Here is a 26606-nt window from a genome sequence, read left to right as displayed (position 1 = left end):
ATCTCAGGAATAGCCAATGACTTTCAGAAAATAAAGTTTAAAAAGTTAATTGTTTATGAGTATCAGCAATGAATTTTAAAAAATGAGTAAGTTACAGCACAGGACACATTCTAAATATGTTTGTTCCAAGCTTTTTTCCTAAAGATGTCACCTCACACTGAAAAATATTTTTGTGAAATTGGAAGAAATAATGAAGAAAATAAACATGGGAGACAGAGAAAAGAAATTTATTTTTCTCAACAGTGTAAGAGTTCCAGTTCCTGCTTCTGCAATGATTAATTTCTTCTCCAGCACTTCATTTATTCTAAAAATTGATTATTTACATTTCCAAGCATTTTACATCATACATACACACAAATACTACAAAATGCTAAGAAGGAACATTGAAAGCAGCCCTTTTAAATATACCTCCCAACTATTCTTCACAAAATTGGATTCACTCTGGGCAAAGAGAATTTTATGCCACGTATGAGGGATAGAAGAAGGTGTTGGAAGTCGCTGTGGGAGACACTGGTACCCCACAAGCCATTGAAAAGCCAAAGCTGCCTTAGATCCAGCCTGACACTCAGGCTGCAATGGGCACAGGCAGCAAAGGCTGCTGTAAATTCACCTCCCAGAAAAGGCTGGGCAACCCTCCTGGGTAAAAGCCTTTTTATTGGGGTAGGAAGCATCACTAGGAACATGGCACAAGAAATACATTATTTGGCCTCCAGTAAATACACTATTACACCTCCAGAGTTTCTGGAGGAATATCCTATTTCCAATAGAGGGTAACAAACACTGCTGGACCCAGAGTGAAGCAGCATTGACAAATGGAGTCTCCCTGTGAGGAATCCTTGTGTTCCAGAGGCAGCAGATGCACCCTGTGTTGACACGACTGGCATTGGAACTGCAGCGTACACAGAAGTCACATAAAACCCACAGCAAGGCCCAGATCATATATTAGTGCTGCTATAATCCATGCACCAGTCTTCTGCCAAATGTGTCAAATTTTCCTCTATAATAGAGCTATTTTTCTCACTGGGCCATATCCTGCATTTTTGAGTCACACACATTTTAGACATTTAACAGAGCAACAACCACTTGCAGAGAAAGAAAACTAATTGCAATAACATGTCCATTCTCTATAAACTGCTCTGTTCATAAAACAGGTTTGCAATATTGCTTTGTAAGTGAGACATGGGCAAGGCTAACAAGCCTCAAATATTGTAACTCTCTGCTTTTACACTAACTGTATAAAGTCAATAGCATAACTAATAAATAATAAATACATCTAGAAGTTTATATTGCCATTTAAAGACTCAAACAAGCAGTTCATGCAACCACAACATACAGTCCCTCATCCATACAACAAGACAGACCTACATTCTCACACCTGCCATTATGGGCTGCATCCCATAAAATGTCCCATTTTCTCCTTAACAGAGATTATATGAGACCCAGAAAATGAATAAAATTAAATGGAAGGCTCTGTAATTTCATCATGTCCTCACAGATATACTAAATTTTGCAAAGGTATAGCTACAATAACTAGGTTCATTAATTTTTACATGCATAAATAGAAGAGTGAATTAATTTTATGGACCTTTTATCTATATAGATAAATATCCATGGCTAAGGCAGTCAGGAAGTCCTGCATCTTCCTGAAAAGGTAAGTTATCTACAATCCATTCAGCAGCACTTGCAGATACATCTATACTGATAAACAGAATGAAAAACAATCCCAAAGCACCAACTGAAGGGCAAAGTGTCAACAAAGGTCCCATTTACATCGACACCATGAACATACCTGGCAAATTCCACTGATGCACATGTCCAAGGACTCAGTGTTGCAACGGGTGCCATCCAGCACCTTTGGGGCAAGCTCCACAACCAGGTTCTTCCCCAGAGCCTGACATTTCAGGGCACAAGGTGCAGTAGGGTCATTGTACACAGGGATCCACTCGTACAGGTGTCCCTGGTATTTGACGTCGTTGTAGGCAGAACACTGCTGTGCTCTAAAGTCACCAACATCTGAAGGGCAGTCCTGAAAATAAACCAAAAAAATTATTTTTTTTAAACTACGGACTACTTTGTATTTGCAGTGAAGTTATTTGATGAATAACACAGAAACTCTTCAGGCAGGCTTGGTTCAAGAACTAATCTGTTTTGACAAATACACCACACTACAAAGTTTCACTGTGCGTATTAAAATAATTTATGTTGCTTAATCCATTGCTTGGAGTACAAGTACAGAATATCATGCATATTCCAGCAATAACAACATAACTGATATGAGAGGATAATTAAAGATGCTAATTTTTACAACACCAATTAGTACAGTTAAAGTCTGGTTCTATAGTAAGAATTGACTTCAAAAGGAATCTATATATTTTAAGTAATTACAAGGTGATGTCTGATATTTCTCTTTTCAGTAGCTTTTCCCACTAAAAGGATTTCTGAGGCTTCTATGCTTATTCATCAGTTCATATGTCAGAGTAATGAAAGAGGTATCATGGCTATATATAAATAAAAAAATAAAATTTGTCTAATTAATTGTTGGGTACTGCTTGAAAAAAGCACAAGATATAGGAGGAAACACCAGAACTTTCAGTGCTTACTCCTTTATCAAATTACAAAGCACCTTTACCTCATGGAAGTAGTAAGGCTTATTTTGTTAGAATAAAATAAACTTCAGATTGGTAACAATTGATCCTGTATTTCCAGTTCTAATGAGACAGTTCCCTACCTTCTCCCACACAGTGCCTCAGCATATACAGCAGAAAGACCAAACACAAGAAATGCTTGAAATAAAATGTTCTAAAATATTTTTTTTTACATAAAGCATTGCACCCAAACAATGATGTTAGCATTAAACTATAGTGACAGGAATGGAGATGAATACTGATTGATTTGAAAATAACTTTGGTAAAGTACTGGCAAAGGAGTTACCATGTCAAACAATCCCTCACTGCAGACTTCATCTGAAAGTATGTCCAGTGTCAAAGAGTCCATATGCCAGACTGAAAGGATATTCTTCCAAGAATTCCAACTGCACATATAAGCCAGATGTGGGGCTGATTTTAGTGAAGTTTTGTTTTCATTGGATGGAAGACTGAAAGATTGTGATGTGTCAGGCGAACTCATGGAACTTATTAGTAAGAATTAGTTAACAATACTGATCCCAAGCACAGCTTCAACCTTATCAGTGAGCTGAACCTTCTCTGAATAAAGCTGACAAAATAGCAAGTGCATGATACAGGACTGGAGAGTAAAATATACAGGAGGGAGTTTTGAATTTCTGCCCAATGCCCACAGCAATATTGCCCTCAGTCTGGGTTTTTTTTCACCATGGCAAACAGTAGCCAAGAACTGTCTCTGAATTGGTTGTAATCTACATAAAATACCTTCTAAAAATCAGTATTCAATTTACTGACCAACACATGGAGTTTTTGCAGCTTAGCCCTAAGCAAGTTACTGAACTTTCCCAGCAAAACTTTTCAGCTCTGTCTAATGCTACACCTTACAGTGACAGTAATTTGGAATGATACTAAAACATTTTGAATTATTTTTAATCTGGGATAATGCTAGCTTGAGCCCTTTATTTAGAAACTATACAATGATGGAATAAGACACGGGGAATATTTTACCTCTACAAAATCCCTCCAGTGAGAGCTTCTATGAACATCAAGTAAATACTGTGAGAGGCCACACGTATTTGCTGCAGTGTCACTCCCCAGAAATTCCCCAAGTTTGCACTGGTGTAAATGAGAGCAGAATTTTGGCTCTGACTTATCTGTCACCTCTCATTTTCCACAATAGCAAGTCTAAAAAGCAGAGAGGACTTCAGAGTTCATATGGATCCCATATGGTTCCCTCCCACCAATGCAAACAGAGGAGCGAGTAAGGATCAAAACATAAAAATTGGACGTTAGATTCAGGTAAAGTTAGAAGCAGTGTTTGGGAGCAGAGTCACTCAGCCATGCTCAGCTACATTTTCATCACAAAGAATTGAAGAGTGATCTGTGCAGCAGCAGAGTGATGGCCTTCAGCTGAGCTCTGACAGGCTGCTCTTACAGCCCATTATCACCGGCTGTTGGTGCCATGCCAAGACACAAACACCACAAAGTCAGCATGTCAGGCCCATGGTTACTGCATGTTTCTCATTGATTCCACACAATGCAGCTCCTTCCTTCCACTCCCTCCTGGCTGCTTCAGAGCAAGGGAATCCTCATCTCCCTATTCTCTTTTGGCATCTTCAAAGAGCCCAAAGTGATTCTGGCAGCTCCATTCCCATGCCAGCTCCACCTGCTTTATGTTTGAGCCCTGTGCAAAAGCGGGAGCATAAAAGGAGCATCACAGAAGGGTACCAAAGAGCTGAAATTATTATCATTTGCATTATATCAAAGTTTGGATGGCAACCAAGTCCAGATCCCAGTCTTCCAGGGAACAATAAATATTTTTGTAAAGAAAGGAGTTTAAAGAGAAACACAACTAAGCACTGAATGAATGCAATCAAGACAGCAAGAGGACTTGTAAACATCAGTTTAATTCCATTAGAGTGGTTTAGAAAAGTGAAAGGGGGTTTAAAAAATAGTAAGGAAAAGGCAGGGCAAAGATGTGAATGGTAGGCAAGGGTAAACCGTGTTCAGGAAGTGGGCAGGGTCATAATATCAGACAATGATATGGGGGACCCAGCCCTCATCCTGTTTGTGTGTCTCTGGTTTGAATCTATTTCAGACATCACTTCATTCCACCATTCTCTCTTCCCTCTCAATATTTCACTATTTTTCTTAATTGTTAAATTTTTTTGCTACTAATTTCAGGATTTCTGCAAGAATTTCTTAATTTCAGCAATAGCTTTTCTATCACACTCAATCCCCTGAACCATGGCCAGGCCATTTGTAGGTTCATACACTGCATAAGGAGCTGAAGACATATCTGTGAGCTCTAAAACAAGAAAATGTTGGCAGAAACAATCACACCCAGACCTTGTAGTGGAATGAAATGTATTTATGACATGACTTATGAACATAGTAGACAGATCTGAAAAAGATGCTTTAGACATGACTACCATGAAGATTAAAAACACACACACAATGTGTATATATATTCCCTTTTTTTTTTTTTTTTTTTTTGGTGACACACAACTAAAAACTACTGCATCCAAGAGCTAGCTTCTTATGAAATGTATCTTTGAGCTTTGGCACTGAGCACCCTCAGCCTTTGAAAACAAAGCTGACCTGGGAAATCTCTATCTTTGTAGGCAATGTTCATGTACAAAATATGAAGGTTGCATCAGACCCTGTGACTCTTGCCAACAATTACTCTACTGAAAAAAGCACAAAAGAGAAGGCAAGAAAATTCCCAGTAAAAATGATGACACCAAAGAAAGTCTAGCCCTTTGTCTAGTTTTATTCTTTGAATCTCATTTTGTTGAAACCCAGCCAAAACTTATGAAGTCATTGTTTTGTTTTCTTTCTGAAATTAGCTTCAGGTTCCATGTTTTTCCCACAAAATTTTCAGGCCACTTCTAAGCTGAATCAAGATACCTGAGCTGGAAAGCACCCCAATCAAGGGAGCCTTATGGTGCATTAGCATTTTAAATATAAACTAAATAAATGAACATATTAGAGAGAAACTATGTAACTCAGGGTGAAACATTATAGTCTAAAGTAGACACAGTACAGCCAAGATTTTCTGAACAGGGTAAATTAGGTGGATGCTGGGACAGTTATAGATAAATGTGTTGAACAAGTGCAAGCATTATCTGCATATGATAAAAGCTTACAGTGGAATTAAACATGGAGCTACCTTTTACAAAATAGTGTTTTTTCTGACTGCAGCAGAATCACCCTGGCAAAAATATAAGAGACTTTTTGGCACACAAGAATGTGAAATTTATGGGGAAATGGCCCAAATAACTTGTTCTGTGAATAGGACCCTAAAGGATTAACTTAAACACTTCCACATAGTGCACATCATAGCATTAGAATGTAACACTATATACAAAAACTGAAACTTAAAAAAGGGGTGCAAGAAAGACTGAAAATCTCATTGAACAACATACAATGGATAGTTTATTTCTCTAAAGTCTCTACATGGAAGGCTGAAAGCACACATGCAGTTTTAGGAAATCATGCACCTGGCGTCTCAGTTATGATAGAAAGATAAGCAGGCTATACATACAGCTTAATCTTAGCAATTATTTTGTTGTTAAGACCTTGAATTAATTTTTTGATTGAAATATCACTAATATTATTCTGGAACTATGCTTTAGTTCAATGAACTTACTACTATTCCATTACAAATCCACATGAAACCAATTTTCTGGTAAAATGATTCTTGTTCTTTTCATTAGAATGACACACATATTAAGTTGTGCTTCATTTGTACTCCCCAATATAGATGTTAGTGGTGTAATGTATCATGTAGCAAAATTACATTTGCAGACAGCTTTACACTGCGTATTTATACCAAGTGTCTCATGTGGTTAGCAGTAATACCTATTAATATGGAAAGAAGCTAGTATAAACTCTTAATTTTCAAACTACAGTTTCACTCCTAAAGTGAGAAGCCTTGATTAGAAATAATGCTTTTGGGAAAATTATATCATTTGAAACTAAACTGGCCTAGTAGTCTCAGATTTACATTAGGTGTAAGGTCCTGTTTCAAGGTTAACTCAGATCTGACATGGGGTTTGAATTCAGGCATGCCAGTTTCAGAGATCAACTGTATTAACAGTGGAAATCTCATTAAATATATTTTTCTCAGGAGTTCCTCATTATCTAACCCATAATCTAGGAAAAACCATTCCTGAGAAATTCTGACTGTATCTGAACTGAAATGGGAACCTGATCCCTTTCAGACATGCCCCAAAAGCAGAACTGTAAAGGCAGTTTCCTGTCTGGAAATTAACATTTGAATCATCATAAATTCAAACAGATTCACATACAAGGCGCCTGCCACTTATCACTTTAAAATAAGTCCTAGAGTTAAAAAACAGGCTCCAGTGACTTCAGATAAATTCTCTGGGAGTTCAGAGAGGATATGAGAATCACCTTAATTTTCTCTATGATGAAGCATAAAGCGCCGTCATTTCCATTAGATTTCTAATGCATAAATCTTAAAATGAACAGTGTCCACAGCTTTACTAAAATACAACAGATATCCTAAAAAATAGACCTGTGCATGAGAGCAGGAACATGCCCAGATGGACCTCGCCACCCTCGCTTCTCCTTGCCCTGGGCAGTTCCCCAGACCTGGTGCTGAGGTACAAGGGGCACTGGGGTGAGCTCCCTGTGCTCCTGCAGGAGGCTGCAGTGCAGGGGATCCAGCACTCAGAGGGGTTTCTGTGCACACTGCACACAGACAGACATTTCGATAGGCAGTGCATAAGTATAATTTTGTTCATTGCTTACATCCTGACTGGCTGCAAGTTACCAAGTTACCACACAGATTTTAAACATCAGGGTATTTTTGCCGGGAGCATTTTTATGTATGAGCTCGTGCACCAAGCTGCTGGGCCTTTTCTTCTGAAAGGGCACGGGGCAGGGTTTGTCTCCAGAATCTGATTTCTGCATGCACTGGGACTGATTCATTTATCACTTCCACTTGCTTCTGCCAGCAGGAACTTCAGCTGCTGTGGTGGGAAATCCATCCAGCACTGAGCAGTGGAGTGTGGAGCTACTCAAGGTGTGAGCAAGCCTTGTTCTCAAGGGCAGCAGAAGCCAACTGGCACAGCAGACTCTGTAGGTGTGGCAAGCTGAAAAGCAGCAATGGGCAGTTCTCCTAGGAGATGCACTGATTCAATATTTACTGGGCAACCTCCAGTGTCGGGAATTTTAAGGAGAACATGTCCCACTCCACAGCCGCTGGCAACAATTATGGGATTGGCAATGACTGAGTATCACTTGAGTTTACACAACTTTGGGCACAACTCAACCCACAGGACATTCAGGTCTCACCTTTTAGTATTATTATTAATTATTTATCTGCCTCCTGTCTTTCCTGGAACATCACATGTGGCTGTCACGCTGTACTGTGAGTTCAGCCAAGCAAGGGTGAGTGCAGACCATCACCCACCCTGCATGACTGTGTTTGCACACACCTTACGCAGACCTGTGGTACCACAAAGTCCTGCTGAGCTGCTCACCTGAAGGGCAGCAGTTTTAAACAGCACAAAGCACAACTGCAAGTCAGTGGAACACGAGTCATGAGGTGTGCTGTACGTGAATGGTTTTCATAAAATGTGTCCATAAAAATGAAATGTGATTGCATCACAGCAACAGCATGGTCAAACCTCAGCTCCACACTCACTCATGGGCATTGTTTGTGCCAGTGCACCTAAATGTGCATATTCTTGCACACAGACATATAAAGATCTGGGTTTAGGCAAGCAGAGGGAATATAAGGAGTAATTTTCCTATTTAAGATCTTACAGGGACCTCTTTGCTCACATGAGGAGAGTCACCTTATCAATAACAATCACAAATGATCCCAAGCTTAGTTTAATGCTTCATCCACAAGACAGCACCCTCAGGAAAATCACTTGCTAGTTAAAGATGAGAATTGATCTGTTAATCCTCCAAAATGTGTAACTCTCCTAATAAGTGATATAAAACATTCTGAATCACAATTGGCACTATAATTTCAAAAGAAAATGTCCATTTGGGAAGCCTAAATTTGAGACCTCATGGTGTCATGCAGACTGAAATGTTTAAAAATGTTAATAATGATGGAAAGAAAATTATGCACCATAAGGTTATAAATGAGAAGCAGCATTTCTTAAACTTTAACACATTTTTTTGAATGAGTAAAACAGGATTAAAGGCCAGACTCACATTACTACTGCAGGTTTTGTATCGAATATTCCGACCTTCACAGTTCCTAAAAAAAAAAAAAAAGAGTAAAAATGGTTACACTGTATAATAGCAAAACACAACCTTGCCTGTTTTACAGCTAGTTATTCTCGAAAATTAGGCTTTTATTGCTACTGCCCTACCATAATCTGGACTCCAAATACAAGGTTTAAATACAGAGGGGATCTGGGTATTCAGCTTTACACTGCTGTCTCTCCTCAGCAAAGAACGTGTGACTTTCCCTATAAGCCCCATTTACTGCAAACCTTATGAAAACCACATTTATTTTGTGGAAAAGATATCTCTAAGCCTGCTCTATGCTGATTGCAAACCAAGTAATTTCTAATAAACATGACGTGACCTAGAGGAAAAGATCAGAATATCGGATTGATAATTTTAAATTAAACAGAATTTTCATGGACTGCATGCAAATGTGCCCAAAGCTTGTGAATCCTGACATCCAGGCAATTCAGACCCTCAGTCTGTTGTTAGCAGCTGAAATAAAAGGCATGTAATAGAGTCATGGTTATTTATTGTGGTCTCATAAATCTGGGGAGGTTGGGTTTCACACTTTTTTTAAAGATACACTCTGCCAAAATTCTCACTACCAAACCAGCACTTTTGCACGGTGTAAGATATTCTTCTATGTTATAAATGGCAATATCAGCAATTTGAAAGAACTTAAAACATATTTCAAATGACTGGATAAGAAATTATAATTAGTGATTTCTCTAAAATCAGGAACAGTGTTTTGGAATAACTCCTTCGGACCAAAAAGGTGTGCCTTACATTAAAGAATCTGGGAACATAGAACTGATAATTTTCATATCTTTGATTAAATTTTCTTCTTCTTGCATGAAAATAACATTTTTTTAATAATGTCTGAGAGAGACTGAAAAATAGCATTTGAAAAGGAAAAAAAATGGATGCCTGAAGCAAGAGCTCAACTCAGCTCAAGGTAGAAATGTTAAAGCTCAAGGTATTTCAAGTCTCAGATTTCCAATCTTTTGCAAGACTTACTGCATCACAACATGCAAATTAAAAAGGTTTATGATACACACAAATATGAAAACTTTGTTTCACAGTTGTGTGTTTCCCGGACATTGCTACAAAAATCAAACATAGAAAAAAACCTTTTCAACTATGTATTTGTCAAGGTATGGAAAACACATGTTTTTCACAGGGGAACACATTAAAAATATTAATAAAACCACAGTGGAATTTATACTGCTACAATTTATTGAGCTTGTTTCACAGTCTCTAACACATTGGTAGAGTATCAAGGCTTCTTGCTGGAACTATTACTTTTCTCCAAGATCTTTGTGGCAATTTTTCACTAAAAGAAACAGGCAGTGCTTTAATCAATCACCTTTAGCTCTGTATTTCATACAGTTTGCCCTTAAGTAGCACATCACACTCCAAGCCTTCTTTTAAAAAATGCGACTTCCTGGCTGATGCTGCATTCAACTAAATAAAAATGTAAACAAAATCATCAGTTTTTAAAATGTTTAAGAATAATTCAAGTGAACCAGGTAATTATGGATGCCAGCACAGATGCCTCACAGCTGGCTGGGATCTTTTCTTGCCTGACTACTGGCCTAGTGCATTACTCCTGCTTTAAGGATTGTACCAACAAGTCCCACATTAGTCCAGTTTTACCACTGGGGTAAAAGGCTTTCACTGCCTCTGTTCTTCTCTTCACGTCACACTAAGGCTTGTACATGAAAACATGCAGCTACCAGGGAACTGCATAGGAAGAACTGGCAGGGAAGAACCAGAGAATCAATTTGGTTGGAAAAGATCTTTGGGATCATTGAGCCCAGCGTATGACCCAACGCCACTTTGTCACTTTAGGCCATGGCACTGAGTGTCCTTAAACACTTCCAGGGACAGTGACTGCACTGCCTTCCTGGAGGGCCCATTCCAGTGCCTAACCACCTTTCTGAGAAGAAATTCGTGCTAATATCTGACCTGAATCTCCCTTGGTGCAATTTGAGACTATGGCCTGTTGCCCTTCCTTCCCTAACACAGAGCAGCATTTGACAGATCCATTTGAGGAGCACATTATTGCAAATCATGTCCAAGTGCAGGCTAAGTTGTACACAGGTAACTCACCTTTTGATCTGATTACAGTGAAAGGGACTCCCCTCTCTATCTGACCATATCAAATAATTCCTGCCATTCCACAATTACATCTCATAACACATTAAAGGTCAGAGTTAAAGCCTAAGTTATTTGTGTATTACAAACATGTATTAAAGGCACTATTTTATAACACTTGATCTATCTTACACAGCACTTGGTCTCAGAAAGAGAAGCAGCCAGAAGATGATTGGAAATGTGCCAGAGCTGCAGAAGAGCCCCCACACACCAGCATGTGGCTCACCTGCCATTTAAGCATCTCCTCAGAGAGTAGGAGGCCCCCCCTCCACAGGTCCGAGAGCAATCACTCCAGGCCCCCCAGGCATCCCAGGAATCATCCTTATCTTCATCTGAGCGGGTGGTTCTGGAGTTCTGAAGGAAAAGAAAAGAAGATGGAAAGGAGGAAAAAAAATGTTTTGAGTATGTTTTACTCCTTGGCATTAATAGTACCAATTATGTTATTTTGCTGCTTATTTACCATATTTCACATTTACTACTTTAATGCATAATAATTATATGGGGAAAAGCAGAGCCTTTGAAGATCCAGTGTAGCTCCTGGCAAAGCACTGCTGTGCCCAAACATGTTGCAGTTCCCAACTCCTCTATGCACAATTTGCTGTGTAGGAACCAAACAGTCCCAAGCACACAAAAAGGCATCATGTTCAAACACATGATGGGTCTGTTACAATGGAACTAAGATTTTTAGAATCCTATATTACACCCAGCTTAAGATTAAAACACCAATTTCTCAAACCACCACGGTGACAGTTTGCACATAAAAATACCACTAACATAAAGTAATGGCTTTTGGCATCATTATGAAAGTCAGATTGCGCATAAGAGTGAGGCAGTGAGTAATTTTTCTCAGGTGGGAGAGAATATTGACCAATATTTACTCTGCCCCAAAAGAATCACCACTGAGAGAACATGACAATTTAATTCAAGTTTTAAGAAAACAACTATTTCCAGCCAAATTTTTATTCTCATTGACTTCAATGCTCAACTTGTCAAAAAAAAAAAAAAAAAAAAAAAAAAAGCAAATTACTTATTAGAGGAAAAGCATCTCTATTTGAACACTGAATTGCAGAGTTTGGTCAAAAATCAGTGGCTTTTTAACTTTCTTGCTCTTATAAATTTACAAATTTTACAATTGCTTACCGTAAAGCTTTAAAAGCACTCTTAGGCCAATCTACCCTTCCAAAAAAGATAGAGCCCAGCTCTGCCAAGATCCCTGAGGAATTTTCACACTGATGTTGGGTTTTCTTTATATCAGAAGCCAAGTCTGAAATGTCTGGGACTGAAAATGGAACCAAGTGCCTTCAATCTTGACAAAAAAAGCTCAGCACTTCCCAACAAGTCACTCGGCACACGAAAATAAATCAAGATGAACAAGAGGGTCACTTCTTTCAAATTTATAGGTGCAAAATTAGTTTGTTCTCTGCAAGCCCAAAGCAAATGATTGGGTTTTAGCATGTTGAGGAATGGCTAAACTTGTGATATTAAAAAAGCAACACATGCCACTCTTTTTTAGAATAGCTAGTTTCTTTTGATAAAGCAGTGACAATGCCTAAAATAATCCTAACTTCATCATTGTATTAAAACCAGCCACATGATATTAACAGACAGAATGTCATCCAAAGCTCTAAACAAAGTCCAGTTGTTCACTTCCCAAACTGCTTTGATATAAACTATTGTTCTGAACTGTATCTAATTAAAAAGCTGTAAATACTATGGCGATCAAAGCAGAACTTTATGCCAACAAAGCCTTCTTTAGAATCATTGACTAATTCAGTGCCCACAGTGTTGATTTAAGCTCCAGCTAGTTCAAGCTATTTGTCCCATGGGAAAGAGTTAAAAGCAGCTTGCACTGACTTAGTAATTTACTACCAAAATAATATTGATTTACTAGCTGTCTGGTTTCATAAACTCTACACATTACATTTGTCTTCACCATGGTACTAAATTGAAGTAAAATAAAGAAAAGATCACCAACATCATGATTTACACCAACAAAGCCTTGGAAACTCATTTAGGAATTAAACTGAGAGCTAATTGCAATTGGACACAGAAGGACATTATTGTACGTCAGGACTGCATTCCCAGCTTGTTTGACTTCAGTTTTTCATGTCTTATTGTCTTCAGTCATAATTCTAACATGGTTCAGCAGTGAAAAATTGAACCATATTAGAATAGTTTTGCCTTGAGTGCCTTAATTTTGCAACAGACAAAGCACAACATGTATATTTTCCATATTCATTGTGGAAGTATTTATGTACCAGCACAAATGTAAAAGTGTGCATAGACGTGCACATGTGCACCCATGATGTTACATGATCAAGCCACAAGTGCTGTAGTGAATCCAGCTAAAATAACTTAGACCAGCTATAAACACAATCTAGATTGTTTGCTGCTCTTTACCTAGAGCTGGATGGGAAAACACATCACTGGAAGAGTTGTAGCACATGTGAACACAGGGTTAGATGCAAACATTGCAGTGAGAGTGGCAGCTAAGAACCTATACAGAGTTTCTGCAGAAATCCAGTGTATGTGATAAAGGTGGACTCAAAACATTTAATCCCAATCTAACTCATTTTGAAAGCAAAAAAGTCACACCACTAAACATGGACCTGGACAATGATTACTTGAATCAGGGGGTAAGGGAAAATAAACTCTTGAGTTTTGAAGCACTTGGTGACAAAGACAGAGCTGAGATGACAACTTGCCAAGGCTCCCTCGAGGTCTGAGGGCCAGTGATGTGCAAACTGAGCTCTGCTGACAACCCTCAAGTGACAGAGACCGTGCTGTCCACAGAGGATTTTACTGCAGTGTGGCACTGGTAGATTTGAACAGAGGGGAAAGTGTGAGTGCCAGTTTCCCTTCTTCTGTCCAGGGCTCTGTTTTTGTTTCTGTCACATATTGGCACACACTGTACCTCCATGTTCTGCAAATTATTGGTGTGCCTGAGTTCTCAGGCCATACTCCCCTTGCAACCTACGACCCAAAGTAACCCAGAAAAAGGGCACTGAGGTAAAATAAATGAAATCCAGATGTTAACAGGGCTGATCACTGCTCCAAACCAAGGGGATTTTTACTGTCACTTGTAGCACCCAGTAAATAACAACAGCTACATTGACACACATTACAGAAATCAAACACAGCGCTTTCAGATGAAGAAAAAAAAGATTATTTGGCCAAACTTTTGTTTGGCTGTTATGAAGGATGACATAATTGTCTTGAATTTGGTCATGCAGACTTCAAAGGAGAAGTGGTGCCAGAGAACCAAGGTCAGTTTATGCAGTTTTATTATTATTCAGACAACTATTACATAAGGCTTGGATATGTAAATGTTTAGCATTCAGTGTAACAAAGATTCAGCTTCCCAACAGAAATGCCCTGATACCTTAGATGTTTGTTTTTTCAGAGTTTTTAGCATACAATTTTCCTCTGTCAGGTTCTAGAAGAGATTCAGAGCAACCTTTGGTCAGCAGATGTAGCAGTGGTACACCGATCACCTCTGAGGCTGGATGGATACACAGAAATTCAAACAGGGTAGAGGTGATGTGGCCCAGAAAATAAGTCTTTGTCTTTTCAAGTAAGGCCTTGGACATGGAGGAATATTTACCAACACACCTGCGATTATGCCAATGTCACTGCAACTCTCTGGGTGGCTGTGCTTTTGTTTTTCTCACAGCTGCTTACTAAACTAGTTTGTATTAATTCACTAAGGCTTGCCGAATTCTAAAGAAAATCACCAAAAGGAGTTACACTGCCAGAGTTCTAGCATATTGCTATTTAATAACGCATTTCTTATAATTAAAACCAGAATTTAGGTTCTTCAGATCAAACTCATCCAAGGGAAGGAACCTGTTGAAGAGTATAAACACCACTTCTGTACCACTGAGAGCCTAAATTAAGCAATACCCAAAGCTCAGTGCTGGCCCTTCTCCCAGGAGTGAATTTCATCCTTGATGGTGTTTTGAAAAGAAATGAAGCATTTCCTTTTCATTGCTTCTTCCCACTCTCACAACCCATAAATACCATTAACACTGTCCTGACTTTCTGAGTGCTCCACAGCACGAGGTTATTTTGCTCTTCACTGATCTTCACGTGCAGCCCTGCTCTGTGCCATGTGCTTCTCCTCATACCTGCAGCAGCTCCAAAGAGAGGTATCCCAAGGAGTTATGGCACTGAAGGGAGCACACCCTGCCTGAGCAGCCCTGTGATGCATTTCCCAGATCCCTGTTTCCAGACACCACACTTGGTGGGAGAGGTATCAAATTGCAGTGATGACTGTACCCGTGAGCAGGAAAGAACAAGCATTTACCTGCAATAATCACTGCATGTGCTATTCACCCTCAGAACTGGAGCCTTCACTTTAACTCTGGTTGTTATGTCTAGAGCTTTGAAACAAGCTACACTAGAAATCTCTTTCTCTGCTAAGGTCGCATACTAAAATAATTTACACCTCTGTTTTGTATTCTAAGTGAGGTGCAGAATGCAGATTACAGATCTGGGAAAAACCATTTCACTTGTGGCAGCGACTAAATAGAACAGTCAAAACATATTTCCAGACAAATAAGAATTATTAATACAAGATCTTTCATTGCCTGGTTTTAGCTTAAAAACTCCTCTTGTTTCCTAAAAACAGTTTCAAGGCATTTCCTGGTATAATTCTACTGTTGCCGAGTGCATTATATATTACCTAATTGTGCACTGTATATGTCATTGAGTTTAATAAATATTTTACTTCTATGTACCAAAGTAAATTATGTATTACTCTGTATGTTAACAAGAACCTATCTGGAATTTTTAAATCCTGGAGAAAAAACAATGCATCATTATTTTAAATTTATAAAAAACACCTGGGAGTCAATGCAGCTATTTTAAGCAGATGTTAAGAATTATTTAGTTTTTAAATTGTTAACATTCAAATTGTTGCATTACCTATTCCTTGCACTTGGCCTCAGCCCTGCAAACTCACTGCAAAATGGAACCTGTGCCCCATAATAACAAGAGCATTTCAGAAACACAAGCTGGTAAAGCTCAGCAACAAGGTGAATCACCAGCAAGCAATCAGCCAAAAGGCAAGTGATGGACTTATCGAGCTACATGAAAAAACACATCTGGGGGCTCAGATGGACTTTAGATCTCTCAGTGTTGAATTCTGCAACTTATTTTCATTCTACAGAAGTTTTGAATAAATTAAAATTTTGGAGAATAAAGCATGCACAAGTGTCACACACAGGAAATATTTACAGCATAATTCATTTTCATACTAAACTGAAGGCGAATCTCAGCGTGGTTTTCAGAGCTATACTGCATCCAGATTTTTTCCGTTGTCAGAGTGTTGCAAAACTTCACATTGACAGCGCAGGCCTGCTCTGCAGGAGTTGTCAGGACAGAGCTGGAGGTTTTGGCAGGTGGAGCAGGGATACTTGAGGCTTTTGGCATCCAGGAAGGGATGAAATGTTGCTTGGCTGTTTGGCACCTATGAGCTAGTTGAGGCTTTTGGCACTGAAAGGAGTCTGTTTCCCTCCTTCCTTCTTTGTGAGCAGTAACAGAGGGAACATGGAATTTGTGGGCATGGAGGAGAAGCTGTGGATCCCTCCCTAACCAGCCCAAGCAGAAAGCAACTGCACTACAATACCTACAGCTCTTTCTGCTGCTGAGGACAGCACCTACATCTTCCTGCCAAAAGGAATTGGTATTGAAGTACTTAAAGCATAATTAAAATTGCCATTTTTAAATTTCTGAGTTAATTACGTTGTTAAGATGGGTTTACAAAAACTCCAAATAGAATTACACTAATTCTATTTTACTCTATTTTATTGACAGATTTGGTGACCTACGTCAGAGTCCCTTTCATCCCATTGCTGACTTGAAAAGAGAAGCACTTGCCTCTGGCCTCTCTGAACAACAGCAAACCAGTTTATTTTCTTGGATGATATTCCATAAATTACTATTTTGACAGAAAACATCTAGAAAAGAAAGAAACCCTTTTAAAAACCCCGATAAGCACATCCTGCAAATACTGGAGCATTACATCATTGGCAATGCAGCTGAAAATCTAGACTTAGTTGCCCAGGCTTACATTCCTGCTTGCCCAACTAGAACCATGTAAACCCTGGATCTGCTTATCTGCAGTGGTAAATATTGTCCCAGCACTAGAATATAGAGAAGATACTCTCCTGAGGACAGGGAGGAAGGCTATTCACTGCCCTTGGTGATAGTCAGGGAGCAGATCAACTCTCTAATCACTTTTAGGTCAAACCATCCAGGACAGATGCCCAGGATGAAAAATATGAAAAACTTATCCCTGAGTTTCCAGTATTTAATTGTCTTCCAAGATGAAACAGTTCATGTGACTACATAGATGGAAATGTATAAATCTGAACTCTCAGTACAGATTCATTCCTCTGAATCTGCCCCATCTGAAAGGGAAACTACACTGAGAAATGTTCAGCATCACTCCAATTCCCTCATTTTCTAAGTGATCTGGAGAGCTGGAACTTGAAGATTTGCATGTGCAGCTGGCAAACAGCTCCAAAGTCACAGACCCTGGAGAGCACACAGAGGTTCTGAAAGGAAACATAACCAATAAACCAATATAAATTGTAGCACACTCTGCCCACTTTCTCAGTAGCCAGCCTGAGGCAAACACTTGGCAGAGCTTGGAAGAGAGATAAAGGCAGAACTTTAAAATGGGCAAAAAAGACAGAATGGAAGGCTTTATAATGTTTGTTAGAAACATTATATTCTTTTTTTAAAAAAATCATGGATTATAACAATATTCCCCATGAAGAACTTAAAAGTTATATCCTAAAATGTAAAAAAAATAAAAAAAATACATTATCATCAATTAGAAAACATTCCCCACAATATGGTATTTAAATACTCAGTCCTTGCATGTAGTTGTGCAAAGAAAACTTGGCACAGACACAATGAGAGCTTTCAAAGGTTATGCATTATGTCCATTTTTCGGATGAAAATCTGACCTCAGGAAGAAGGATGAAGTGCTTTGTGAGAGTGGCACAGCTGAGAATTTTATCTCAGTGCCCAAAGGCAGATTTTCATGCACCTTGTAGAGCTCTTCCACCTCCTGTTTTGCAACTCTAAACATTGCCCTTTCCAATATGGGTATGTACAGTAGGTACAAAGTGTGAGGGGGAAGACAATCTTCAAGACATTTGGATACGTTAATTATCTGTAGGCCTACTTCAAAATTTGGATTAACACCAGTCCATATATTTCCTGGAGTTCATAAAACAGTAATAATGCATGAAAGCTTTACTGAATGCATATTCAAAATTTGCACCTGGATCCAGTGGGTTTTTCCACCTTCACAAAGCACAGCACATGTTCCCCATCCAGCACAAACAGTGTGACAGGTCAGCCAGAGTCCAACATGCACAATGCCTCAGGTGCATAATAGAAAAAGAGATTCCAATTTCTGGGAAGTCTATCTGGCATTATTTTTTTGAATTAACTTATTAAATGTATTTGCAAACATCCAAACGAAGGTTCTTTTAAATGCTTTACCATGCAATTTTTAAAACAGGTCTCACTTCAGTGCATTCAGTGGAAAATGTGGGCATTATGTCTGTGAAAGGAGAGGACCATCAGCTTTCAAAGATCACACAGGGGCACACTGGTGCCACTGTCAAATATGCAAAATCTTTCCTGTTGAGCCTTATTTTTCAGGGTTTTTTTTTCCCATATTCTGATGTCATATGAAATTGCAATACTACTTCTGTGATTACACATTTCCAATGCTGCTAAATAATGTTTTCCATGTAAAAAATCAGTGCAAACAAAAAGAAACCCTGTGCATTTATCCTGAGGGTCAGGCAGCTATCACAGACCCATCTCCTTCTCATAAAATTCCTGTGCTTGTTTAGGACTCCTCACGTCCTTCTTGATGTGCTCATTTGATGGAGACCCACTTGGCAGTATTTGAGGAAGCCATTCCAGGCCAAGGGGAGCTATGGCAGGAATGCTGCCAGTGACTGAACCTCCAGACTAAAATCAGTCAGGCAGCAAACTTGGAGTTCACTGTAGGGGGAAAGTGACAGGGGACAGCATGGGGGAACTGTTTCTCAGCCTGCAGGAGAGCTCCAAGAGCCACAACCACCACCAAAATCTCTCCTGCTGATTTGTGGGGCCCAGGTGGCCTTTGCCCAGATTACCACAGCAGAATGAAGAATGGGAAAAGCTGCTCTGATCCCATGAATGCTCACACAACCTGAGTGCACTCCCACCCCACAGCAGACTGACATAATGGCACCACTTGCCCACACAACCCTATTAATTATTATATTGTGCTGAACTTGTTGAAGAGATGATTTTCCAAGACTCTTCTGCATAAAACTTACAGGCAGGTTATGGAAAAGTAAGTCAAGAGGGAGTGTGGGCATTTAAAATTACATATTGTGCATGCTATTTCCCTAACAGTTTATAACATCATAAACAAGCTTTATTCCAACTCAGTGACACATGAGGTATTTGACTTAAAGCAATACCCTAAAAACCAGCACTTAAAAATACGCAAGTCAATGACACTTATGTACAATACCTTCGTACACATGCTTTTGAAAGAAAAGTTATGTTTTCACTATTTGGTTACAACTTTGTTTTTGTTTTTTAGGAAAATGTTCAGAGAATTCACAATGGAAAAACCCACAGAAATCAATCCTTTTTCTCAGAAAAAAAGTTACTGCACCTCTAACTTTTAAAAGAGCCCCAACACATACATTTAAAAAATTTGTTTAAAATAATTTTCCTAACTTGAGACACTGTCTGCCAAGTTCCTGCTAGAAGCAAAATTTTATGGCTAACTGCCAAGCCTATGAAAAAAAGGAGTTTATAGGGGAAATACTGACAGAAGAATAAACTGCAGCAAGAACAACCAGTGTAGGAAAGTCTTTCTTGTGCATTTTGTCTATACTTAATTTGCAATATTCATAACCCTGGATATTGGGATATTCCTGCCTGCCTCAATTTCATACCAGGATTATCCATAGGGCCAGACCAATAATTTGATTATAGGTATTTATACCCTATCACTGAGCAAGGCATCCAAACTCCTCATCTGTGAACAAGTGATTCCACTCATGTCTCCTGCCTCACCCTGCTATTTAATACTACATGTAGCACTTTTAATGGTAATATTTCTATAAACATAATGCAAAACAGATCACAGACCATGAGCAGATACAGCAGGCAACAGAACAAATGTCAAAAGGAAAAATATTAAATCCATATTGCTAGATGACAGCAATTATACAAATCCTAATTTCTATTTCTATAAATGGAGACAAATTCATAACTTTTGAATTTCAAAGGAATTACTTTACGTTAATGTATTTTTACCCCTGATTTTAAGGTAGATATCACTTTTTGAAGAGCCATTTTAAATTAATATACTGAAGGAGAAGATTTACTAAGCCTATAACTGAAAAGCAGTCTGACTGAAATTCTGCCCAAAGTAACTCTAAAACTTGTCAGCCTGATCGTGGTGCCTCTTTACTGTGGCATAAATCAAATTTAGCCAGATGAGTTTTCTTCTCAGAGAAAGCAGTTCTTGCCCCTTTAATCATGACCTGATCTTTGGTTGATATTAAGCAATGGCATAAACGATCCAAAATCAAAATTTCAATGTTTCTTTTATTATTCATCTTAACTTAGGGACAAATGTAATTTTAACGTTTGCTCAGTTCCACTGGCTCCAGCTGATTTCCTGCCCTTGAAGAACAGTTTCATTTTTTCATTTATTGTTTGAAAGGGGTTGCTTTACACAGGGAGCCTGTCCTGAAGATGTTGGGAATGTTCCTTGGTGGGCACCTGCACCAGTCTAACAAGTCCTTAAGCTGCTTCTGTTCCACCAGAGGTATAACTTCTGTTTAATCTCTGTTTATTGACAGAGATTATGTTAATACAATCTTATTCGCAATCAAAATCTTCTACCAATTCTGACATCTCAAGCTTCCTCTGCCTATGTTGCCTCACAAGCAGCAAAACACACTTATCTAAAAACACTTCCTGACAAAGTTAATTTTTTAAAAAACCAAAAAACCAACCAACCAAAAAAACCCAAACATTAAAATCTCCTGCCTAAATCTCATCTTGCACAAGACCTCAATATTCAGAAGTTCTGAGGGGAGCTTTTGGATCTAACTTATGAACAGTTTAAAAAAAAGACTGGTGCTGAGAAAAAAAAAATAAAAAGGGTCCATGTGCAGAGAACAGTTTCCCAGAAGTGTATTTTATGTGGGATTAAAAATGTAATATTCTCTTGTCATTCCTTTCCACTTTAAGTCAAATAAAATATAATCCACTGAAACTCATTTGATATCTGGTGAATAGTTTTCCTTTTATTGATTGTCTAGCTTCCAGCTTGGGGAGAAAAAAACCTGTCTTGGGAACAGTTACAATGGCAGCACAGGTCTAGGTCCAATTCCCAAAGAAGCAAGAGAAAAAGCCACTGACTTCAAATAAAGGAAGATGAGGGCTTAATTACACATGTGGGGTAAAGACATATATTTCCCCATTTGGAAAAATGTTAGCACAACTTGCTTCTCTTCTGTGTCCAAGTTCCTGGCTTTTAATTCTCCAAAGGCAGAATTATCCGATGAATAGCATTCATGGGAGAAAAAGACAATTTCATCTATCTTGAGTTGACTCTGATTTCGTTCCAGATCTCTACTACTGTGTGTGTTTCACCGCAGCATCTTTAGCACTCGGCACAGGGCAGCAGGCCTGGATATGGAATATTAGCATGACTCTTTCCATATCTGTTCAGTGCCAGTGTTTCCTATTATCAGTCCAATATTTTATGGTTATTGTATTAGCTTCCCAGCAGTACCTTCTCAAGTTCTGTAGCCTGAAACCTCCATTAACAGATGCTAAATACAATAGTTGTTTTTCACTTTTAGATCTTGTGAAAGCCCATAAAAATGAGTGGTCAGTTTGTCCAATTTTCTGAAGAAATTTTCCAAGATTTGAATGGGCAACATATAAAACCACTAAAAATACTCTTGGCAGCTCATTCATTTGGATTATGTTCCTTCTGCCAAGCCAACTAATGAATAGCTTATTCCAAGATAGGACTTCCGCATGAATTTTTTGTAGCAAAGGTAAGAATATCTATTTATAAAATTCCCTGGTTGCTTGTATTTGAAGGGTTTGGAGAAGGGAGGATTTTGGGGGGATTTTGTGGGTTCTGGCTTTTATTATTAGCATTTGGACTTCAGGAAAATTTGTGTAAATAAATTAAGCAATAAATTCCCTTTCTGTTTTTAATTCTGCTGTATACTCTGCTAAATGAAAGATAACCAAACTACCACTGTCAGGCACTTAGAGAATAAAGCTTGGTATAAAAGCCATTGAGTCTGATGGAAAGTATCTCACTCACTTGGTTGGGTTTTGTGTAGGACCTACAAGGACCCCTGAATTTCATGTCAGATACAGCCAAACTACAGATGGGGATGTGATTTCTTACACATATGGGCAGATAAAGATCAAAGAAGAGGGGAAAAATCTCCTACATACTTTTCTCAACTTCATTTCTTTTACCAGTCTCCCCTGGCTATAAAGTATTTGTTTAGACTCTAGAACTATGCTGCTTGAAATACCCTTAAAAAAGATCCACTTAAGAATACATTTTTACACACACACACATAGATTTAAATGGTGTTTTTTTCAACATCTTTAGCATAGCAAAGTTCCTTTTTTCTGGCATGAAAGAGGGAGATATCTTTTATGTATTTTCCCATATTCAAATTGATTTTGAAAGCCTGAAACAACTTCCTGCTTGGTTGCACACATTTTTTCCACTGAAATATATAAAGCTGAATTAATTAAGGGAAGCTTTCCAGAGAGCTAGGAGATCAATGAGCTGTGCAGTCCACAACACACAGTTAACAGATTTTATGCGAGTTTATCCACTGTCAAATTTCAAACACTTTTCAATGTTCCACATTTTATGGCATTACTTATTTCTCTTCTTAAAATAGATCCTCAAAAGAGGCCTTTTTTTCCCTCAAGAAAAGGTCTTGTTCACCATTTGTCAGTCAACTCAAAGACCACAATATAATTATTTTATCATATTTATCTCACTGAGCACAAAGGCAGATAAGCACCTGTATTTTTCCTCACTGATGCACTACATCTATAAATCCCATAGTTTTTCCATGCACACCATTCAAGTCTATTAAAAATTATCTGAGTAGCAACTTGTGGGTTGAAAAATAGACTTTGTAGAGATGACAAACAGATCTCTTTATCACCACATCTCTTTGTCTCTACAAAAAGATCTCTTTAGGTAAAAGTATAAATTTGGCTTGTCATCTCAATCTCCTTTCCCCTTTGTATGTTCAAAGCCACAGCAGCAGCTAAATAAGAATAACAAACAGTAAGGGAAATGCTACAACAACAGGGAAATGATGGGTTTGGAAGCTTTGCAATGCTGGTCAACAAATAGATATAAAAACAAGCTGGACAAATACCCACCAGGAGCAGCCCACTTGGATTTGATCCTGCCTGGAAGCTAAGTACAGACCAGGGTGTCTTCCAGAGCCATTCTGCCTTTGATCTGTACCAGATACTGTGGTGGGGCAGAAGGGCTAAGGTACAGCTACTCTGAGGAAGCAATCAGGATTAAGAACACCAAAGAAACAAAAGGCCTGCACTGTTTTAATCCACAGGCCTTGCAATGTCTCATATTTGGCTCAGAGACAAGGTCCATCACTCAGCTGTCTGTTCCTTCCAAGATGCGTGTCCTGGTTCAGGCCTGCCAGAGGGAGGCCTCTTCCAAAACATGTTATCTCACTATATATTTCCCACTTTAGGCAGCATCCTTCAAATCATCTAACTACTGTTTTGCTCTACTCTTTTATCACAAATCAACTTTGTGTTTCTTATTTAGTATAAAAGCAGCCTGGATGAATCAAGTTTTCTGTCTTCTGGAGGCTGGCTATACATACCTATTCCCAGATGGTCTGTCTGGAAACAGATATATTGCACACCCAAAAGCTACTTCTCTTTTGGGGCCTTTAAGCTTGCTGATGAACAGTTCCTGCCCAATTTAGATCATTAATTGAACTCCCAAATCCTCATCTGCACTATAAATACCACCTATTGTACCAATATATTTTCTCATTCTCTTGGCGACCATGGATTAACAGCTTTCTTTAGAAACTACTCATGAAACACTAGGAAACATCATAAACACAGACAGCAGCTGCTCTTGCCACATCCATCTTCACTCTGCTTCACCTCAGCTCTCAGCATTTGCACATGGCCATGTGGAAGACATTGGGCTCTGTTCTGTGTGATCCTGGGGAGCTGCAAAAGTCCCAGGGGAAGCAAAGAGAGTGGAGAGGGGTAACCACCCACCCACCACTCATCTATGTTCTGAATCTGAACTGGTTTAGAGGCAAGTCCCCTCCCTGCCCTTCTGACACGTCTTTTCACAGCAGGGCACTGACCTTTCTGCAGGCTGCCTTACAGAGGATCTGACCTTAAGTCAGGCTTTGCATTTGTGGTGTACACAATCATAAACCTATAGCACTATTGAGCCAAAGACATTTTCCTCAGCCCCAGAACTTCTTTTCTGTACATTCTGGGGCAGGTAAATCCAGATTAAACCCACTGCTTTTATTTTACCTCACTCAAATAGTTTATTGCTTTTGACAACTGGGTCTCCAGCCTTCTAGGCATCCATGCTGCTAGAGGGACAGTTTAATACCATCTATACATTGTTTGTCTGGGTCTTACAGTTACACAATCACAATTCATATTAGATGCCAACAGAGGGTTTTAAAACATAACCATGAAAACATGAGAAGGATTTTAAATCTACTTTGTGTAATTTGGCTGAAGTTATCATGTTGCAAGGGGGATCTATTCATAGGCAATCCTATGGGGGTTTTTTGCCTAGTTCTCACTAGGGAATGTTTTGGAAGAAAAGTATAAAAAGACATTGTTTCCTTATTATATAATACTCCTGACTTATGCCAAGAATATTCTCATCATAACCATGTTCATAATCTCAAAGACTGAGCTATTGCATTACTTGTGTCTATACAAATAATAGGCTTCTAAAAATATGATTCCTTGACAGTTTTTGAAAGGTGACTTACATATGATTAAAAAGCTGTGTGCTTGTGTTTGCATTTCTGATTTGAAAATCCTATCCAGTAATTAAAAGCAGATCTCAAGTGTGTCTGCACACATACAAAGTGAATACAAATCTAAGTCAGAGATGCACTGAGGGAAAATACAAAAATCCAATTTTGCTGGCATGTAATTGTTTAGACACTACCAACAATTTTCCCAAGAGAAAGTTCCTCAATTAACAGTAAAACTGATCACATTTTTAAAGGAAATCTCTTCTAAAATTATAACTTTAAAATGCTAATAAAGGAATTGACAAATCAAAGAGCACTGAAATGTACCATCACACCCATTTTGATACAATGCATGAACATAACACCTGGAGCAGCTAATAAATTTTCTGTTGGAAAACAGGAACAAAGCACTGATTTGCTGCTTGAGAAGAAAGACATGCTGATCATATCCTCTGACCTCTTATAACACCAGCAATAGAATTTACTCTTCCTGCTTTACTGAGCAACACAACTCCTTTCTTTCCAATTTTTCAAACAGAAAGAAGCACACCCAGAGCTGGACTTAGGGGATACTTTTCAATTGCACAGCTAACAATTTTTATTACATCCCCAAGTCCTAATTCAGAACCCAAGCAATTTCTCAGTTCTTAAGTTCATAAAATCAAATCTCCCAGTACAGACAATTTGCATGTGTCTCTTATACGACACATTTTTTGTTTTATGAACTCATTCAAATCTGCTTCTTCCAAACAAGTTTGGAATAAGAAAGTGTTTTACTTAACTGACACAGATGTAAGTAACAGATCTGTCTGTCAGTACAAACCCTTTACACAAAGGGAGAGAACTGAAAATTTACCCAGACAACAGAGAAGTACTAAGGGAAAAAAAGGCAGAAAGGAAAAAAATACTTTCCTGATTTTCCATACTTAGTTCAAATGTTATCCTTGTCCACTATGCAGAACAGGAGGTCCCTATAGTTTGATGGAGCCTGGCAAAGGACAGATTCCTTAACAAGACTTGTGATTAAGGAAAATTGGATAGGATGTGGAGACAGTTAATAATACTTCTGGAGGAATGTGTGGCAGCTTTAGAGGACAATATTGTGTGCATTATTGTGCCTCTTTAAAGAAATCATCTTTAACTGGAAGAAAAGCTGCACAGTTTGAAGGTCAGTAACCTCACTGCCAGTCATGGTTGGGTGGCAAGGGACAAACAGAGTTTACAAAACATTTATGCTGTACCTATTCTCCTGTTTTAGCAAGACCCTGGAGCAGGGAACTTTATAACAGAGCAAACCTCTGCCTCCATCATGGTCCTGGCTGAGCTGGACAAAGAACTAAAAGATAGTAAAAGTTAGACTGCTTCTCCAAAACCGTTTTTCCATCCCTTGCAGTACAAAAACCAGTGCATGAAGAGAGTGTTTCAGATTTCACTCTTGCTGCAATAACTGCTCCCTCATTCAGCTTCTGGGTCTAACTGAGAAACTGGGAAGCATCTT

General features: G+C 38.7%; 1 protein-coding gene across 5 annotated transcripts in view; it reads right to left on the bottom strand.

Annotated features, from left to right (window-relative positions):
* The window catches only part of ADAMTSL3 (ADAMTS like 3), a 174702-nt gene that overhangs the window by 84034 nt on the left and 64062 nt on the right, over positions 1 to 26606 (bottom strand). For all 5 annotated transcript variants that reach the window (XM_064722091.1, XM_064722092.1, XM_064722088.1 and 2 more), the window contains 3 exons: positions 11227 to 11354; positions 8823 to 8868; positions 1790 to 2026 (listed from right to left, as the gene is read on the bottom strand). In XM_064722091.1, the coding sequence (XP_064578161.1) occupies positions 1790 to 2026; positions 8823 to 8868; positions 11227 to 11354 (411 nt within the window). The remainder of the gene's footprint in view (positions 1 to 1789; positions 2027 to 8822; positions 8869 to 11226; positions 11355 to 26606) is intronic.

This window comes from Zonotrichia leucophrys, chromosome 10 (assembly GCF_028769735.1).
Source record: "Zonotrichia leucophrys gambelii isolate GWCS_2022_RI chromosome 10, RI_Zleu_2.0, whole genome shotgun sequence".
Classification (NCBI taxonomy): Eukaryota; Metazoa; Chordata; class Aves; order Passeriformes; family Passerellidae; genus Zonotrichia; species Zonotrichia leucophrys.
This window is presented reverse-complemented; position numbering and strand designations above follow the sequence as displayed.